Below are 19,253 nucleotides of genomic sequence, written 5' to 3' on the forward strand. Positions count from 1 at the left end.
AAACCCATGCTTTTATTTAAACTGTTATTGTGTTGACAACTTCTGTCTACAGGTAGTCATGTACTACCAGGCTACCTAAATATTACACCTACTGGAGCTGCTTAACCATGGAAACCAATGGCATGAAGCTCCCAGCATGCAGTTTTTGTGCTGATGTTAATGCTGCTTTGCAATAATACCAATTACAGCTGATTGAGAAGTCTCTAGGATGGAAGAAATTTCACAAACGGTGGCCCTTCTATTACAGTACGACACTTGAATTCAGAAAGAGCCATTCTTTCACAGATGTTTGTAAAGGCAGGCTTCATGGCTAGATATTTGATCGTATACACCTGTGGCAAGAGGACTGAAAACACCGGAATACAAAGACTGAGATGACGTGGACCCTCCACAACAGTCCCAGTTTTCCAGTTTTTCCCAAGGGGGCTAGCCCTTTGGAAAATTAACACTGGATTAAAGGTGTGGATTTATACTTTTGCCCCTGTAGTGTATATACTGAGAACTGCCCTTGTGGTGGGACCTGTCGCAGTAATTATTACACAACAGGAAAACCATACTTGCTGCACTTTCGTTGTCTGTATCTGGGAACAGGAACTGTATGAAATATCATCTCACCCTCTGGTGTTTGTTTTTCATTCAAAGACAATGAGCTGCTGTATCGTACAGCGGAAGGGGATGTTGTCCAGCTTAACATTGACACCTTGGAGCAAAGGGTTGTCGTTCCAAACCAGCTGTTTGTGAGTACATTTTCTCCAAGAACAGTAACTTTTACTATCTGCTGCTGCTGCTGTACTGAGTGTGTTCCTGATGTGAGTGTGTCTGTATTTTTGTCTGTATCCCATCCAGGATAGATCCAGAGCTGCCAAGTACCAAGTGTCTCCAGACATGCAACATGTGCTGTTTGCCTTTGAAGTAAAACCGGTGAGAAATCTAGCTGAAATATTTTGTTTTCTCAGACTTTGTCCTTTCCTGATCGCAACTTTGTTTTCTTCCACAGAAATACCAACACTCCTATGAGGCGAAGTACATCATTTACAGTCTCGTGACACAGTAAGTACAAACTTTCTGTCCTCTTCCTCGACAAGTCTTTACTCTGACCATATGTAGCCTGGCACTGACATCAGCGCCATTTACCTGCGTACTCTAGAATCTTATGGGAATGCTTTTTAATTCACTTTAGTTTGGGGCGAAGCTTTTTGGCCTGTTTTTTAGCCTTTCATCCATCTATGTCTGCTTAGTTCCCTACTGTTCTGTATTTGTAGCGAGCCAAGCAAAGTCAGCTTGTGCTAAAAAAAGGACATGGTTGATTGATGAAACCTACAGTGAGGGAACAAGGCTGAAAAGCACACGACTTCTTTGTCTGACTGTGCATTTATATTGGCATATAACACGTGTGATGTGCATGCAGTATACAAACCAGCAAGTATGTTCTCATGATGTGTTGTCTTCACAGGGAAACGTGGCCTTTAAATCCCCCTGAGGTGCATGAAGCTTTCCTGCAGTTTGCCGGATGGGGGCCCCAAGGCCAGCAGCTGGTAAGAAGCCTGTACCCTTGGGATTACACTCCCTGAGTTCTAGCTCGCAGGTAGAGATCTGTCAGTATCAGTCTGCCCTCACAGAGGAGGCACAGCAGTGGCTTGTCACAGTGGCACAGCCAAACCTTGTGGTAATAAGGTTTATGCACTCTGTAATGACCACATTTAGATCTCTTAGGTGAACGTCCTTTGCTTTGACCTCCATCAATGTCAGCCAAGAAGATCTTTGCTTTGTGACAGCTCGCGAGCCGGTGAGAGACACAGTGGCAGATGGCATCTTGGTGGCACAACCCTTGGCTTGGGCAGTATGAGGTTGCTGGGAGAGGAGCAGTAGACACACAGCAATGATGTGTGTGCATGTGCCTGTTTTCATTTTAGACCACAGCATGGTGAGGATATGTTGGCTTTCTGGCACATCTTCAAATGTTTGAGGGTGTAGGACTGGAGATAAGCCTCAAGGTTACGGCAATGAGCAAAGGGTTGCATTGCACCAGTGTCGTCACAAAGGTCAGCAGGCACGTGTTTCCACACGTGTTGGTCTGTGATGTCAGCCACGTTTGGGGGCAGCTCATGTACAAGGATCCCGTTGCTTGGAGACAGTCTGTATGATTATGGAAACAAATTCTTAATCTTCAATTTAGTCTCACTATTTGGAATTTCCATTCAGTTTACTGACAGAAAATTGCTTTTTTCTTTTTTCCTTTTTTTTTTTTTTTTTACAAAAGAAAAACATGTTTTGCTGCTTTTACCTTTTAAAACATGAAGAGTACAGAAATAGTTCCATGATGATGTTCAAACAGAAGTCCTTGGATTCAGCATAGTTAAAAGATGTGTCTCTCCATACACAAAGGGATTTAAAATGAGCTCTACTGAGAAAAAAAAAAGGTATCTGGATTAGTTCCAGCTATTGTGAATCACTAAAACTATTTTTTTCAATGAAACACTCAAATATTAAAATAGTTGTCTGTTTTTAATGGACTTCAGTAGAGGTCAAATACTGTTGGTCAATCTGTAACTTTTTTTATAATGAAAACTCTGAGCTGTGACTCAGATCTTAGAAGCAAGAGATTTGTTTAGCTGTTCTATAATTTTTTATGGAAAATCAGCTATTTTAGGAAACCATATCTAACATACACCATACTGCCAAAAGTCTAGCTGCACGCTCACATGAACTTGAGTGTCGTCCCATTCTTAATCCATAGGGTTTAATATGATGTCGGTCCACCCTTTGCAGCTATAACGGCTTCACCGCTTCTGGGAAAGCTTTCCACAAGGTTTAGAGGTGTTTATGGGAATTTTTGACCATTCTTCCAGAAACACAGCAATGAGGTAAGACGCTGATGTTGGAAAAGAAGGCCTGACTTGCAGTTTCTGCTCTAATTCATCTCAAAGATGTTCTGTCAGGTTGAGGTCAGGACTCTGTGCAGGCCAGTCAAGTTCTTCTACATCCATGTCTTTAATGACCTTGCATTGTACACTGGTGTGCAGCCATGTTGGAACAGGAAGGGGCCATCCCCAAACTGTTCCCACAAAACTGGGAGCATACAATTGTCCAAAATGTCTTGGTATACTGAAGCATTAAGAGTTCTTGTCACTGGGACTCACCGAGCTCCATAGCTTTATAAATGCTTGTAGAAGCAGTCTACAAGTAACAGTTCAAATTCATTCCATCCATTTGAAGTGGAAGTGTTTGGAACATCTGGTTTCAAAGATTTCAACGGGTGAGTGAATACTTTTGGCAATATAATGTACATTTACAGTCCTCTAATTCCCCAAAAGGATTTTACATATATATCTATATGTGTATGTATGTATGTAAATATATTTGATTTGATCTCGTGACCATACAAAATGCACTGAACACACTGTCATATAGACTTGTTTACAACATGTAGAGTCTCCAAAAATAGAATCCATACTTTTGTGCATCATTTTTCTCCAGTGACTTGAAGCACTGCAGGAATAATGCACTTGACATGCGCAATTTTCTGTGACACAGCTGCACTCATCACTTGGAGTTTGTCTTTTTTCAGAAAGCCATCACTGAAGGGGGCATGGTTATCCAGTTTCTTTATGGTTGATGACTGTTGGTTATCATGTTTCAAGGATCCTAGTAGATTCTTAGTGATCTGCCATCCAGGAATGGCAGCAGTAAGCGACTTTATAAAGTTTATAAAGGATCACAAAACACTAAACAAAAACCTGGTTCTCGATCGTTAGTGGCACAGTTTCCTCATTAACTTGTGTATCTTTTTATTCTTGGTAATGATTATGCTTACCTGCAACTGCCTATTGTCATTATATATCCTGAAAGAAAAACGTGGAACGTCGCTGAATCTGTCGTGCAATTTACCTGCTTAGCTGAAGCTCATTATGGCTTATTCCTTACTGAGCTTTTCTATTGTTTAAAAACTATTAAAAACAAGTTAGCAAGCAACAGTGCTGCGCTGGGCGACATGTTGTTTTGTCAACACTTGTTTGAGAGACTTCTTAAACAGCTCTGTGCTCTCACAGCTCTTCATTTAGCCTTTTTATGTTATACAAAACTGTATATTTAGATTGTGTTGACACAATCTTGGTTTTGTTGTATGAAAAATGCTAGCCCGTCTTTTACTGAGCTTAAAAGTTTCATCGATCCAGCACCTGATGGTGTTTTGTTTCATTCTCTCACTTACTCCATTTTTCCCTTGTTGACTTTAAATTATTTTTCTGTTTAGATTGTGTTCCTTAAACGAGTTACGGCCCCACGTTTCATCGGCTTTTACTTCAAAGCTTTTCCTTTGTGCTGTAATTGCTCTTATCGTATCATTTGCTTAAATTACAGATACATGGCTGTGAGAAAATATTAACATTTCAAGTGTGTGATGAGAGTTTGCCTTTTGCCGAGGGAAGAAAGCAGGTGAATTTGCATATGGTAATAATGTATCTGATTGTTCCTCTCGCATAGCTGTTACTGTAGCTCTGCGTTTGATTTAATGAACTACCAAGGTTGTGCAGGAAAGGAAAAAAAAATGAGATGAGCTCTCGTCTTTTGTCTCTCTGTGACCCGGAGATGTGTTTTCTTTTTTTTCCCCATAACAGTTTGTGAATATAATGATTTCCCATTAAGTTTATCAGAAGTGGAGCAATTTATCATCAAGTGTTTCATAAGCACAGAAAAATGTGCCGTGTGTGTTTGTGCCTGTGCCTGCGTGCAGCCGAGCATCAGATGTACAGTGAGAGGAGCCAGGAGATGAATCCTGTGACGTTCCCCTCATTAAACCACAAGCAATTACTCCACCATGACGGTGCAATCAGTGAGGCTGGGTCAATGCGCGCACACACACACACACACACTCATACACACACATAGAGCGGGAAAAGAGATTGTATTGACACAAATAAGACGATGGATTTAAGGGAAAATGACCAGTGGAAGTTTTATTTGACAAAATTAGACGTCTCGCAACTTCTCGCTCACCAGCACACATCCCAGCATGCAACTGCAACAACACAAATGAGCAACCATGCTGCTCGCCCTGCTCAGGTAGCTTTGATGTTGCTGCTTTCATCTCTGCCCTTTTGAAATGGCTATCTTTTGGCTTTTTGCACTTTCACTCTTTTCTCTCATCTAATTCCCTTGAACATTAAAAATCACCAAGCAAGTGAGTGTGAATCCAGATATGGATGCCCTACAATTGTAGCTCTGAGAGTCCATTCAGTATTATTTATGACTGTATCAGTTTTGTTCTGAAAGTAAATCTCAACCCTGAAATTTAATGCATGTCTTTTAATCATTTGGTTGGCTGAGGGTTTTTTATTTTATTTTATGTAACTCTTTGAATCCTGTCCCACGGCTGCTTTGTAACACTCGCCAACTGCCAGCTTCCCTCCTTTTTACACTGCCCTGCATTGATCTGTTTTCCTCAGATGTTAATCCCACAATATAAAACTTTGATTTGCTCAATAGCATCCAAAGATCAGAGCTAAAAGGACTTCTGTCTTTCTGTTTTCCTCCATCTTATGAGTGATGTGAGGCTTAAATTTCACTGAAGAGGGTACAGCTGACAGGCTAGTCACACCATCACGACCTGAACTATAGACATCAGACAGTCTTGCGTTCATCTGCTTCATACTGGCACCTGTTGAAGCGGTGAAATCACAGTTTATAGACAGAGGTTTTTAAGTGTCCCACGCTCATCTGACAGCGATGCGTCTAAATTCCTTCAGGCGATACCTCTGTGGGTGCCAGAGGCTTAAATCAGCAGTATAACCAGCAATTTAGCTCAATCCCGGCCGACCCCCTGCAGACAGCGCGGAGTTCTCAATGAGCAAGGCGGGAGGCGGGGGAGTCATCAGCTGGCATCTACATATGTTTTTAGCAATGTATGTGTGCCTGCAGGGCCGAAGCCGATTCCAGCGCCTTGATTAGCAACAGAAATGGTTTCATGCTGAGCTGAAGAGGAACCCAGTGTGAACTATAATGAGGGAGATTTCTTTTAACACTCGTGCATTAAGCAGGTGTTGACTGAGAGTGTATCAGCTTGGATTAAGATAATGTTGTGTTGTTATTACAAAAAAAAAAAAACTCTTACATTTTTGGCTTAAAGATTTCATTTTTTTAATGCAAAAGTACAAGAAATATTAATGATGATGGCTACTCTTTCACCTTTTTTTGTCCAGGTCTTCATATTTGAAAACAACATCTACTACAGAACGACTGTAGAGAGTCGAGCGATCCGCCTGGTGTCCACTGGCAAAGAAGGAGTTGTCTTCAATGGCCTCACTGACTGGCTGTATGAGGGTAAGATGACTTAAAAAAAAAAAGGTCGTACCAAAATACAACAACGCTTGAAATAATATTGAGTCCTTTATGTTGCAAATGCTGGAATTTTCTTCAGAGTTCAGATCAAAGACGGATTTCTTTCATCTTTAACGAGTGGTTGAAGTTGAACTCAATTATGGATTCTGAGAATGAATTGCAAGGGCTCAGTGCACATCTCATTTCGAAACCAGGCCAGCTAATATGTTATTATAAAGTCTCTGCTTTTCAGGAAGGTTTTCTACAACATTTCAGATGCTGGGTATGGGGATTTTGTCCCAGTGAGCCACAGGGGCTTTAGTGAGGTTGGACTGTGATGTTGACTGCATTTGAATTGATTTTAACAGCCCAGTGTTGTTGCATGGGGTTTAGGTGAGGAATCTGTAGAGGTCTGTCCAGCTTTTTCTCTTTCTCACATTGAGGATTTGTTGCGCCAAGAGCATAGACTGAATAGAAAAGATGGACATAGTCACTGTAATGCCGTCCCCTGATTTCTGGATTATTTTTAAAATGTCTGAGAAATTCTGTCTTCAGTGCGATTTGGATTTTTAAAAATCAGACATGGACATATTCTGTTGATAGGGTAGCATAAGGACAGTTTTAACTAATGCAAGTGTTGCCCAGTTAGCTTGTTCAGCAAGGTCCATTAGAGATATAAAATGTGGTCACCCGCTAGCAAATAAGCCTAAAACAAAACCTACTTACTAGAAAAATCATCCGGCTCTGTGTCTGAAAAGAGCCGAATGGTGAACAGAACAAAATACCACCTAGCTGTCACTCACAGTGGCCAAACATGTAATATTACACGTGTTTAAGAAAATTAATCACCCTCTGTAAAATTGTCTTGACACGTAAGCACAGCCCATGATTCAATAGCTTGAAGAAAGAGCTTTAGCCCCAATACGTTTCTGTAAATTTATCATTTTCTTGCAATGTTGTGCAATATTAGGTTGTTTCAGTTCGCTGAGGTTTGCTGGTATTAGTTTATGCACAGCTCTCTTACAGCCCTGCCACAGCATTTCAATCAGGCTGAGGTCTCGACTTTGATTCGGCCATTGCAGCACCTTGGGTTTTTTTTCTTAATCAGCCCTTTTGTTGCAGATTTACTGCTCGTGCTTGTTGTGTTGCATGACCAAATTCTGGCCAAGCTTCAGCTGTTGGACAGATATCTTCAGATTTGACAACATTTTGCTATACAGAGAGGCTTGTGGTCAACTCAGTGACTGCAAGATGCCCTGTGGCTGCAATTGACAGTTAGTATGAGGTGTTTGTGCTGATATGCTGTGTTTGGTTTTTGCAGTACACGGTGCTGTGCATTATGGCCAGACATCTGCACTTTGGTCTCATCTGTCAAAAGGACATTGTTCCAGAAATCTGGGGGTTTTGCTCAGATGCACTTTTGCAAACCTAAGCTGGTCTGCCATGTTCTTTTTAAAGAGAAGAGGCTTTGACCTTTCCGAAGATAACCATTCGATCTTTATCTATTTGTACTGTCAGAAACTTTAACTTTTAACATGCTAGCTGAGGCCCTTAGAATCTGAGATTTAGCTCTTGGTTTTTTGCAGTTTCTCTGAGCTTGGTATAGCGTGACTTTGGGGTGAATTTGCTGAAAATTCCACTGCTGGGAAGATTGTGGCATTGTGTTGAGAGTTGCTGCTGATCATTTAATCAATTTCATTTGATTAGCAGCATCTAGCTGCTACTTACCCTCATATTTCCCATAGAGGTAGTATGGATGTACTTAATTCAAGTAGCTATAGAGACCATTTAACAGCCTTTAAACATGTTCATTTTTGCTTTAAAGATTGTCATGTTAATAGTCTGCACCCTACTGTACTACTGTAGGGTATGCATGTCTACTACTGTACTAGTAGTACAGTAGTACTACTAGTACTTTCTTCCTGTTGGGAGTTTTTCTGTCACCACTGTCACCAAAGTACTTGCTCAAGTCAATCGTATGATTGTCGGTGTTTCCTCCATTTCTTTGTATTATTGCAGGGTCTTTACTTTACAATATAAAGCACATTGAAGCAACTGTTGTTGTGATTTGGTGCTGTATAAATAAAATTGAAGTGAACTGAATTGTAGCATCTAGATTTCCTCTTAAATCTTCTTTAGTTGTTTTTTGGACTGTTGGATACAGTAGAAATAAGCCATAAATACTTCCACCTCCAGTGTTATCACGTTGAAGTCATAATAACAACATGTGCATTTACTTCCAGTTGTGTTTCTATCCAGCCGGTGAAGGCAAGTTTATTATTCACTTGTTTTTGGGGTTTTTTCTTTACTGAAATCCAAATATCTTTCTTTTTAGCATCTATGTGCTCTGTTGGGTTCACCAGCTAATTCAGTTGCCAGCTGTGTCTTCTGTTTGGTGCTACAGGTAGTGTTGCCCACGGAAGATTTATAGAGCTTTTTTCGCTCCCAACAGCTGCTTGCCACATCTGGGTATGCACTCATTATGTTCACCAGGTAGTCACTAACTTCATCTACCTGCTGTTTGTTGCTGGGTGTTAGTTTGTGAGGTTGTTTTGTGTATTTTCCCAGCCTGCCGCCTGAACAACACAAGAATGAAAGTAAACTTTAGGTCAGCGGCTTCAAGAAACTTTTTAATATGTACTGCATTTCGACGGCTACACTTGAAAACCATTTTAATCCAGTCTTTTGACACCTGCCTCTCCCTACGGCGTGTTGTGTATTTGTGTGCGTGATTCCATTTGAAAGCACGCAGCTGGCTACATCTCAGCGCACCTCCTCCTTTAGTCTTCGCATAGCTTGCGTTTGCGTTCTGGCAATTTTAATTAATTCATGTTTGCAGCGCTGCAATCTCACTCAGCAGATGTTCAAAAGCCAACATATTTGCGATTTAATATGAGACATTTCCCGATTACAGCATATGTGGGACAGACATTGTAATTACATACCTCTTGATTACGGTTTTGTTTACAGATGCATTGTCATGTTTGAGAATAATCTTTTGAAGTTTGAAGGTAATTTTATTTAGACTTCTGCATTGTTATTTCTATTAATTGTGGATTTATTGCGGGGGAGGAGGGGCCGGGATAATAATGCAGGGCAAATATAATTACAAAATGCCAATTATTACGAGAGAAATTCTGTTACAGTGCATGAACTGCTTCAGGGTCGGCTCTAATCGGTTTTTCATTAATGGGATTATTTCTTTGTTGGAGACACAGAACATGACATGAAAGAAGTAATCCATTACCAGAGCCGAAGCAAGATTTGCCTGCTGTGTTTTCCTGCTGTGTTGTAAGGATTTATCTGCGGATAACACACTGTCTCACAAAAACAGAGACGATGCAGCTTATGTATATTTCCCACGCATTTCTTGGAGTGTTCACAGTGCACACTGTGCTCTTCAGGTCAGAAGGATTTGGCAGAAGTTGTATGAATGTGGTTCAAGGTGAGGTTGCCTCATTTCTGGAAGGCTGTACATTCAACTTTAAAATGTTTTTACTGTTTTTTCATTGAATTTACTTATAAGGGCTCAAGGAAATGCTACTCATTTTAAACATCTATTAAGGTGTTTAACTGTATATACATTTTAAATCTCACAGTACTGTGCAAAAGTCTTGAGCCTTCCCTCATTTCTTTATATTTTACTTCCAAGGAGTCAGACTTTTTTGTCATTTATTTTTTAAAAAAAATTGGTTTTGAGGGACAAATCTCCAGCTTTTCTCATTTTCATAGTTGCATCTATGAAAATGCCAAAGATAACACAGTTTGACAGCCATAAAGTAGTATTTTTTCCCACCAGCAAGGTGATTCCCAAAGAGCTGTTAGCTGGAAACTTGGGATATCTCAGCATGGTGTGCAACATGTCCTTAAAAAGTGCAGGAACAAAAAAGGAGTATATAAAAAAAAACCCTATAAAACAGATGATCAGTAAAATCAGAAGCCTCATCGGGTCTCAGCGGAAAGACGGCTGTCACGAAGGGGGGATAACATGGAGAAAAGGCTGAGGTATATCAAATCACACAAGAACTGGACAAAATCAATAGCAACAGGTCTTATGGAGCCATTCATGCAAATTTTACATTTTTAGTTCAAATCATGAGGAGAGATTCCCAACAGTTAGTGTCTACAGCCAGCAGACACTCACTGCTGTGGATCTTGTCAAAACTGATTACATGGTAAATGATGGACACAGAAAAATGCCATCAAATTATAGATTCACCAACATAATCTGGGAGGCATGTCAATAGCAACAGCTTAATTTTCCAGCATGACAATGACCCTAAACACACGGCCAGAGCAGTAAAAATATTCCCAGTTCTTTGATTGCATTAAAAAAAAAGCAAAAACAAACACATTTGAACACTATCAGTCATGGATTGGCCTCCTCATGGCCTGGATCTCAACATTATTGAAACAATGTTAATCCCAAAGGGGAATTGTATTGTCATAGCAGCGTGTATACAGTAGACGACAAAGCAGTCATATAAAATTAAGTGTTGAACGAGAGATATAAATGGACAAATATAGAGAGTTTAGGCTGTGCGAAAGAATAATGGTGATCACGCCAAAATGCAAAGAAATGAGGGGCTGTGCATCACGCTGAAGAAAACATGCAATTTCTATGTACGAACTATCATATCAAGTGGAATATTTAATGATTCACATTTTTGCTAAAGCATCACAATTCTCTTTTGATTTTCAGACGTAGTTTTGTGGGCTTAAACAGTTCTCAGACAGGAATAATTATGTGTGGGCCTTTGATGCTGATCAATAGTGGTAGGAATAATTCCACACTTGTCATAAGAGAGCATCAACCAACACGAGCTCTACCTTTGATCAGGAGATTAAAGATAGTGAAGTCATGAGATGCTGGAAAGACTTTCACAATGAATTGTCGAGCTGCAGGTTTGGGGAGGTGGAATAGATGAGCTCTCGTATGAGTACAGCGCGTGGGTTTGTCTTTTCTCATGTCATTAACGTCTTCAGATCTGTGGAATTTGGTCGGAAATGTGGCGTCTCTTTTGTGACTGGAGGGTTGGCCAGCCGCAACCGAAAGAGAGGGAAACATCAGCTGCACAGTCAACCTCTCCACTGATTTCTCACAGAGAATATGTGAGAAATGGATAACTATCCCATCTTTATGTGGAAACAAATTATAGCATCTATGCAGAGCTTCATAACAGAGGTCTTTTTAGTGCTTTGGCCTTCATAAAACAATAGATTCATTGAATTGTGCTTTTTTAGAGTCTCTGCTGGTTTTATTCGGGCGCTGACCTCGAAAAATCAAGCTGCACTGCAACAAATTACCCTCTGCCATAGAGTGAAAATTCAATCAAATTCTGTGTGAATGGCTTCCTTTGCCAGCTGTGACAGCAAAAAAACAAGATTGGCTAGTTGGAAAACAAAATCAAAATGTCCTCATCAAGACTGGACTGATCAGTCTGTGTTGGAACATGCTTTTCACAGAGTTCTTCTGCCCCCTGCTGGGTTAAATGCCACCCACAGGCAAAAGAAAACTCTTGGACTGAAATACAAGCAGAGCGAGTATGGAGCCCTTTTCTAATAATCATGTTTTTCTTGTTAAGAAAAGATGTTCACCCCACTGCCCGAATAATTGGGTATATTAACCAGTTTCAAGGAGAATACGCCAGTAATAGACTGAACTACAGTATTTTGCCACGTTTAGAAATGTATATTAATAATATGTTGTTGATTTGTTTTACAGAGGAGATCCTGCAGACCCACATAGCTCACTGGTGGTCTCCAGATGGACTGCGTTTGGCCTACATGACCATCAATGACACGCTGGTGCCAAAAATGGAAGTGCCGTTTTTTACTGGAGCGCCATATCCCGCGAGTCTTGACTATCATTACCCAAAGGCAAGTCCCGACCAGCAAATCTTACAGCTTAACGAATTCATAGTTTTTACAATGAAAATGCAGGTCTATTCAGACTCATTTCTCTCTGCTCATCAGTGATCTGTCCAAAAGATTAATAAACTATGGGCAAAATATTTTGGTCCTTTGAGAAGGAGTCAATGGTTCAAGCCTGTGTCCATGACAGATTTAGAGGAAGAAGTTAATTACGATGCTTAATATGCAGTTCAGGGAGAACATTCATGTAATGTTTCATTTAAGCCCCGTTATCCAAAAAGAGCTTGTGATTAAAATGAGCCGTTGTTTTAAAGAAACTGATAATAAACTGTGTGACCTAAACGTGCTGAAACAAGACTGAAAGGCACAAACCGAGACTATTCAGTGTGCAAATAAGAAGCCTGTGACTAACAAGCTTGTCGCATCAGAATTATGAGAGATGCCAGTGAACTTCCCTCAAGAGGACAAAAAAATCAGTTATTGAAGCTTCTGACCTTCGGTATCTAATTTCCTTGCAGGCTGGAGAAGAAAACCCTGTAGTGCACCTGTCAGTGGTGAGCCTCCACGGTCCTCTGCACACGGTAGCGATGAAGAAACCTGATGACCCCCGGATAGGGTGAGTGACTGAATCTGAAGGTGCCTCGCTGTGTATAAAGTAACAAGCACCGAGATATATTTTCGTAAAGGAGACAGTGCTGCTTGTCAGAGGTGTCATGTGTTCTCACCTTCTGCTTTTCCAGGAGGGAATATTACATCACCATGGTGAAATGGGCAACCAACACCAAACTGGCTGTCAACTGGCTGAACAGAGCCCAGAACAACTCCATCTTGACACTGTGTGAGGCGACCACTGGAGTCTGCATTAAGGTGAAACAAAGTGTGAAATTAGCTGCCACCCTTTCCCCGTTGTGTTAAAGTATTCCACTTGTGACATTCAGTGTTTTCCTGGGAGAAGACTGGAAATAACCCTGGCTTACATGTTTTTCATGTCGATAAACACAAACACTGTAGTTTATTTTGAATCAAACATCAAACTGCTGCTGCAGATACTCATTAGAGAAAAATAGGTCCTGACAAGGGCACCATTAGTCCTACAAGAGTAAGGTTGCTATGTATAACACATTGTCCAGCTGTTTTTTAACAAGCATTCATCGTGGTGAATATCTTTCACTGTAGCGTGAGACAAGGAGCTTGTGTTCTTGTGAAACAGTCGCTTATTTAAATCCCCATAAAAGTCTTTTTTTTCACTTTACACAATAAGCAATATAGAAAGCAGGCATGTGAAACATTTCATATGGTGGGCTTCATACAACCCATTTTAATCTTGAGTGAAAATCCCCTCTTTGTCAGTCTGAAGACGTTTAACTGTACATTTAATACCATATGTCTCAGTTTTTTTTACAGAAAATTACAGAAAAAGTTCATTGATAGTAATTCACATTATTTCCCATACTGAAAAAAGGACGTTTTCTGTTATTGCTTATCTAATTACTTTGATGTAGCTTGAATGCCAATGGTGGCAGTCTTCAGTAAGAAAATATTGTGAGAATACTATTTAAAGTCCAAAAAACATTATCCAGACGCTTCCACCTGGCTAGACTGTAGTCTTGGTCCCCGGGCCTTATGTCTGATACACCTGATGTAGACTGATAGTTATAGAGTGATCTTCAGAAACACTGTGGATGGAGACAACAGTTTCCAGCATTTGGCTGATATTTATGCAAAGATGCTGGTTTCTTTAAGTCGTGTATCACTGTTTTAATTATTCCTGGCCAATCTATTACATAAAACTGAAAGAGAAGCTTCTTCTAGACTCCAGCTGATGTGCACAAACCATAACTTTCATATCACGCATCACAAAGTCACATTGTTCTTGCTTTAGCTCATCAGTTTAAATCCCAGCTGTGATCTGTCAGGTGTTTTGTTTTGTTTTTTTTGGCCACACTTGCATGTATGAGATTGGTATTGAGAGTCTTGTCTGGCACTGTCATATATACTATAGTTATATATAGCCAACAGCATCAAGTAGAGAGAGACTGTGTTTGTTTGTCTAATTTTTTGGCAAGAATATACAGTGACGTGAAATAGAGATTGTTCACAAGGCTGCACAGTCTTCTGAAAGCTTTCTTTTACATAAATTAAGTACACCCTTATTGCTTCCTTAGGAATTAAGATGGAAACGAGCAGCCAAGTGCCACCGCTCAAATACAGATGATAAATTGATCATCAGCTCCTCTATAAAAGCAGAGGTTTTGGCAGTTTGCTGGTCTGAAGCGTTCAGTTGTGTATTAACAGAGTGCCAAGGAGGACCAACATCAGCAGTGATTTTAGAGAAGTAATTCTTGTTGCTCATCAATCTGGGAAGAGCTATGAGACAATTTGCAAACCATTGTTTGTCCATCATTCTAGAGTAGGAAAGATTATTCACAAATGGAAAACATTCAAGATAGTCACCAGTCTTCTCTAGTGAGGATGTCCCTGCAAATGCATCCCAAGGTCACAGAGAAATGTCAAAAAAAATCCAAGAGCTATGTTAAATGTTAAATTTCAAAATGATACAATTAGAAAAAGATGAACAAGTATAGCTTTTCTGCAAGGTTGCCAGAAGAAAATCTCTTCTCTCTAAAAAGAATACGGCTGCACAGCTAGGCTTGCAAAGTTGTATCTTAACAAACTACAAAACCTCTGGGATAATGTCCTCCGCACAGTCAAGACCAAAGTGGCCATAATGTTTGACGAAAACCAAACACGACATATCGGCACAAAGAAAGCTTTCACAGGACTGTGCAATCCTGTGAAAGCTTTCTTTTTTACATAACTGTAAATGTAAAACCTTTTGAGATGTATCTTTTCATTTCCCTCCTATTTGCTGAATTAAGCTTTCAGCTCAGATCCTTTTATCTTTTCAGAAACATGAGGATGAGAGTGAGAGTTGGTTGCACCGACAGGTATGTGATGAAAGACGGAGAAGTCTAGTTGGCTAAAAAACAGACTCTTTTTTTATCCCGTGTGTGCATGAACACGTAAACAGACAAAGATATAAAAAGCCCTGCAGGCACGTTTTTGTAACTTCTCTCCTCTCTTCAGAACGAGCCGCCGCTCTTTTCCAAAGATGGATACAAGTTCTTCTTCACCAGGGCGATCCCTCAGGGTGGCAGAGGAAAGTTTTTCCACATCTCCATGTCCACATCTCTGGTACGTAATGTTAAACCTTTGCTTGTAATATTTTTCCTTCGTCCTGTTGCGTGAGTGTCTAATTTGTGTTACTTCCCTTTAGCCCAACACTAGCACAGACATACTTCAGTCCCTAACTTCTGGAGACTGGGATGTGACCAGGATCTTGGCCTACAATCATGAAAGAAACCTCATGTAAGACCTTAAGATGCTTTCACATTTTTAAATGCAGTCCTGGCTCTCTTGTTATCTGACAGCAGTGTTCGGATGATTCACAGTTACTTCCTGAGCACGGAGGATGACCCCAAACGGCGGCACTTGTACAGGTAGCGCTTTAGTTAAAGTCATCTTGGTGATTTTTTTTAAGTGCTGCTTCAAGTGTACATTATTTACTCTGTGCCATCCTGCAGTGCTGACACAATCGCTCCATTCAACCGCTGTTGCTTGTCCTGTGAGTTCAAGTGCGGCTATATGGATGTTTCATTCAGCCACGACATGCAGTACTTCTTGCTCAACTGTAAAGGTGAGCGTCCTTTACCTTGAATCACTTGAGAAATCTTGGACTGAAAGGTTTTACATAACAACACTCCTGACAGCGAAGGCCTCCTGGGAGACTCAGAGAGCGTGTTCAGTAGAAAGTGTAATTGAATTAGTGCTCCATGTCAGGTAGAGAGCTTATATCGAACTGGATGTTAGCAGATAACCTCAAACCACTGCAGGATCCTCCTGATTAGCAGTAAGAATAAACAGCTCGTCTGACTGCCTGCAAACAGTCACGTGAGTACTAACAGAGGCTGTGTGACTTTTGGCGTTTGTAGCATTTATTATGCGAAGAAAGCTCAATGATTAGCTGTTGTTTAGTAGTAGAAGTCTCTTGTGTTCCTTAGAGACACTCCGGCAGAAAAATACAATGACATTTTTTGGCTTCAACACTGGACAACATCATCAAGGTTTCTATGGAAGCTGATTTGTTTAAGGGGATCACATCGGAGAGGAAAAGTGCCAGTGGCTTTCTTCATTAATTGGATCTTTGGAGAGTGGCTCCATCGTGAAATAATAAGATACTTCCTCATGGGACAGAGGTAGATTATTAACTGCAGAGCTGGCTGAGAGTGCTGTTTTAAGATTATTCTGCTACAGAGGGTTGGGTTTCAGTGGCTTTATTATTGCCTTCCTGGAGGCATTTCAGCCTTTTATCAGCATCTTGTTATGTGATATTTTATCATGCTTATCCAATAACTTCTATTATTACATTTCCGTTAGCTGATCATTTTTCCCTGCATTGTTCTTTGTAGGACCAGATATACCGAGTGTGGCTGTCTATAGAACTGAGGACAAAGAGAGTAAGTGTACGCCTGCATCGTCTACAACACGTCTACAAATATGTTTAATGATAAATACATTTGGACTTGAGAATTTGTAACAGGTTTTTCTCTTGAACTGCAGAGGTGTTTGACGTGGAGACAAATAAAAGACTAAACAACACACACAACAACATGCAGATGCCCAGAGTGGAGTACAAAACCATTGACATAGAAGGCTACAGTAAGTGTGCCTCTGTGTAACCCAACGTGCACCTAATTATTGTTTTCTAAAGTCACTAAAGATGTATGATGTACAATTATTCATCCCTCGAGAAAGAGTAGTTCAAAGAAGTGATGATGAGTGGTTGTAAAGTCTTGACCACAACTGTACACTGTAATTTGATAAGAAATAGGAAGGTCTGTGTTATAAGATTCCCATTGATCCTGTCTTTTCTGTTCTAGCTCTGACGATGCAGATTCTGAAGCCAGCTGGATTTGTAGAAACTGCTACCTATCCATTACTGCTGCTAGTGTGAGTATAAATATTATGTGTGGTCAGGATGGTTAGAAAAAGAGAAAATACCCAGTGAGTAGCAGTTCACTGGATCAAAATGCCTTGTTGACATCAGATGTCAGGAAACTAGGTCTCGATTTCTGCTGTGACAGAAATCGAGACCAACCCAGTACTAGTACCTAATGAAGTGTCTGGTGAGCATAAGTTCTGCAGTTAAAACTGACTTTACTTAATGTTCAAAGGAGAACTTTAGTGCATCATTTTAGTACTGCACCTTTAGTACTGTATTAAACCCCAAAACATTGGATCCTAGGCCGGCCATGCACGTCATTGTTTTTTTTTACGAGGCCAGTATTCATTTAAATTCTGCCCAAACGATCCCATTTCCCTAGTTTGGAAGTGATTCTTCAGGCTTCAGTCTAGCCGTAAGCATTTAAATCAGACTCTGGGAACAACATGAATGAACAAAACACTGATAACTATTTCAAATGCCTGACTTGTTATAGGATAATAAATAACTTTTATTTCGAGCTGATAAATATTTACCTTTTCAAACTCTTGCCATCAGTTTTTAACAGGAGTCTTTATTCCTTAAAGGTACAGTACATCATTTTAAAAGGAATATTTAACTCATAACTATGCAATGATTAGTGTGTAAGAAGCAAGAAAACTAAGCTTAGCAGTACATTAAAATACATAGCAGTGGGTTTGTGGACGTCACCATGTTGCCCGTCATCTTGAATCCAGTGGACATCCAGTTGACAGGATGGACATATACGTTCCGTCTAATCGCATTTTATGTATGCTGCTAAAGACTAGCCTCATATGTAGTACACTTTATAAGTGACATTTAATTTAAAGATTAGAAATTAGTTCCTTACTGTAACTAACTATGTATAACTATGTATTAATTGCTTTACCTGTATATTTTCATCATCTCTCTCTCATGTCTGACAATTACAGCTTACAACAGCCGAGCAATAACAGCAGCTGCTTATAAGCTAACATTACACCAGCTAATGTTTGACTCAACTGTCCTAAAAACTTTCTCTGTGATAACCAGTTTGATTAAATTCTCAAATCATATGAGCGTTTCATTTTTTAAGTGTCTCGGTCCAACAATGTTAGATAACCTTCAAAGAAAATTTCACTAACACTGGCTAACAGCAGCTAACAGCAGCTAAAACTGGCTAACAGCAGCAAAAACAGCAGCACTTACTAAGAAAAATTAAGGATATCCTCAACAACTCACCTCAGTATCAACAGAAGTTGCAGTGGACTTACAGCCTACACTCACTACAAATGAACAGCAGCCATTGTTGTTTGTCCTACTCTGGCCATGCTAGCTAGCTAGGATTATATGCCCTTGAATTGGGAGAGGTACAATAACAGAATACAGTTGACTGCAATCTACTGACATTTAATGGTGAAGAGAAGCAGCTGGAGTGGGAAACAGTTTACCTAAGGCTGAAATAATCCCTATTGATTTTCTATCACTAAATCAAATGTTATTGCTCCAGAATAAAATAATGTGAATGTTGTGCGCTATATTCCACATGTCTAAAAACTGCAATATTTAAATATTTGTGGTCATATTTAAGGGGTTATGGTGTTGTATTGGACTTGTTAAATTCAACAGTGTCCCTTTTATTCTCTTTCGAAGTGTTTTGTAAAAGATCTGATTATTCAAAGTTCCCTTTTCGGAATTAATTTTCTCATTTTTGTGCCAACCAATAATAATACTACTACTACACCAGGCTCTGAGATATTAGTTGAACTTATTGTTTTCCATCACGCTGTGTGCTTCTCTCACAGGGATGGGACCCCCGGCGGGCAGATGGTGACGGAGCAGTTCCAGGTGGACTGGGCCACCGTCCTGGTCAGCAGCTTCAGCACAATTGTTGTCCGCTTTGACGGCCACGGCAGCGGATTTCAGGGCACCAACCTCCTCCACAAGGTCCGCAGGAAACTGGGGAAACTGGAGGAGAGGGACCAGCTGGAGGCACTCAGGTCAGACTCAGAAAAATGAGCAAAAAACTATTTGGTCATTTGGCTTTTGTCACTTTCATTAT

The 19,253-nt window shown here is 40.2% G+C and overlaps 1 protein-coding gene across 4 annotated transcripts in view; it reads left to right on the forward strand.

Moving 5' to 3' along the window:
* Positions 1-19,253, forward strand: part of LOC113009997 (dipeptidyl aminopeptidase-like protein 6) — a 97,264-nt gene that overhangs the window by 74,685 nt on the left and 3,326 nt on the right. For all 4 annotated transcript variants that reach the window (XM_026148743.1, XM_026148744.1, XM_026148741.1 and 1 more), the window contains exons 4-20: positions 643-737; positions 847-921; positions 998-1,050; positions 1,454-1,535; positions 6,198-6,318; positions 12,041-12,195; positions 12,708-12,805; positions 12,930-13,056; positions 15,099-15,137; positions 15,277-15,384; positions 15,467-15,558; positions 15,642-15,689; positions 15,774-15,886; positions 16,659-16,706; positions 16,810-16,908; positions 17,130-17,199; positions 18,997-19,191. In XM_026148743.1, coding sequence (XP_026004528.1) covers positions 643-737; positions 847-921; positions 998-1,050; positions 1,454-1,535; positions 6,198-6,318; positions 12,041-12,195; positions 12,708-12,805; positions 12,930-13,056; positions 15,099-15,137; positions 15,277-15,384; positions 15,467-15,558; positions 15,642-15,689; positions 15,774-15,886; positions 16,659-16,706; positions 16,810-16,908; positions 17,130-17,199; positions 18,997-19,191 — 1,618 coding nt within the window. The remainder of the gene's footprint in view (positions 1-642; positions 738-846; positions 922-997; positions 1,051-1,453; positions 1,536-6,197; positions 6,319-12,040; positions 12,196-12,707; positions 12,806-12,929; positions 13,057-15,098; positions 15,138-15,276; positions 15,385-15,466; positions 15,559-15,641; positions 15,690-15,773; positions 15,887-16,658; positions 16,707-16,809; positions 16,909-17,129; positions 17,200-18,996; positions 19,192-19,253) is intronic.

This window comes from Astatotilapia calliptera, chromosome 18 (genome assembly GCF_900246225.1).
Source record: "Astatotilapia calliptera chromosome 18, fAstCal1.2, whole genome shotgun sequence".
In the NCBI taxonomy this organism is placed as follows: domain Eukaryota; kingdom Metazoa; phylum Chordata; class Actinopteri; order Cichliformes; family Cichlidae; genus Astatotilapia; species Astatotilapia calliptera.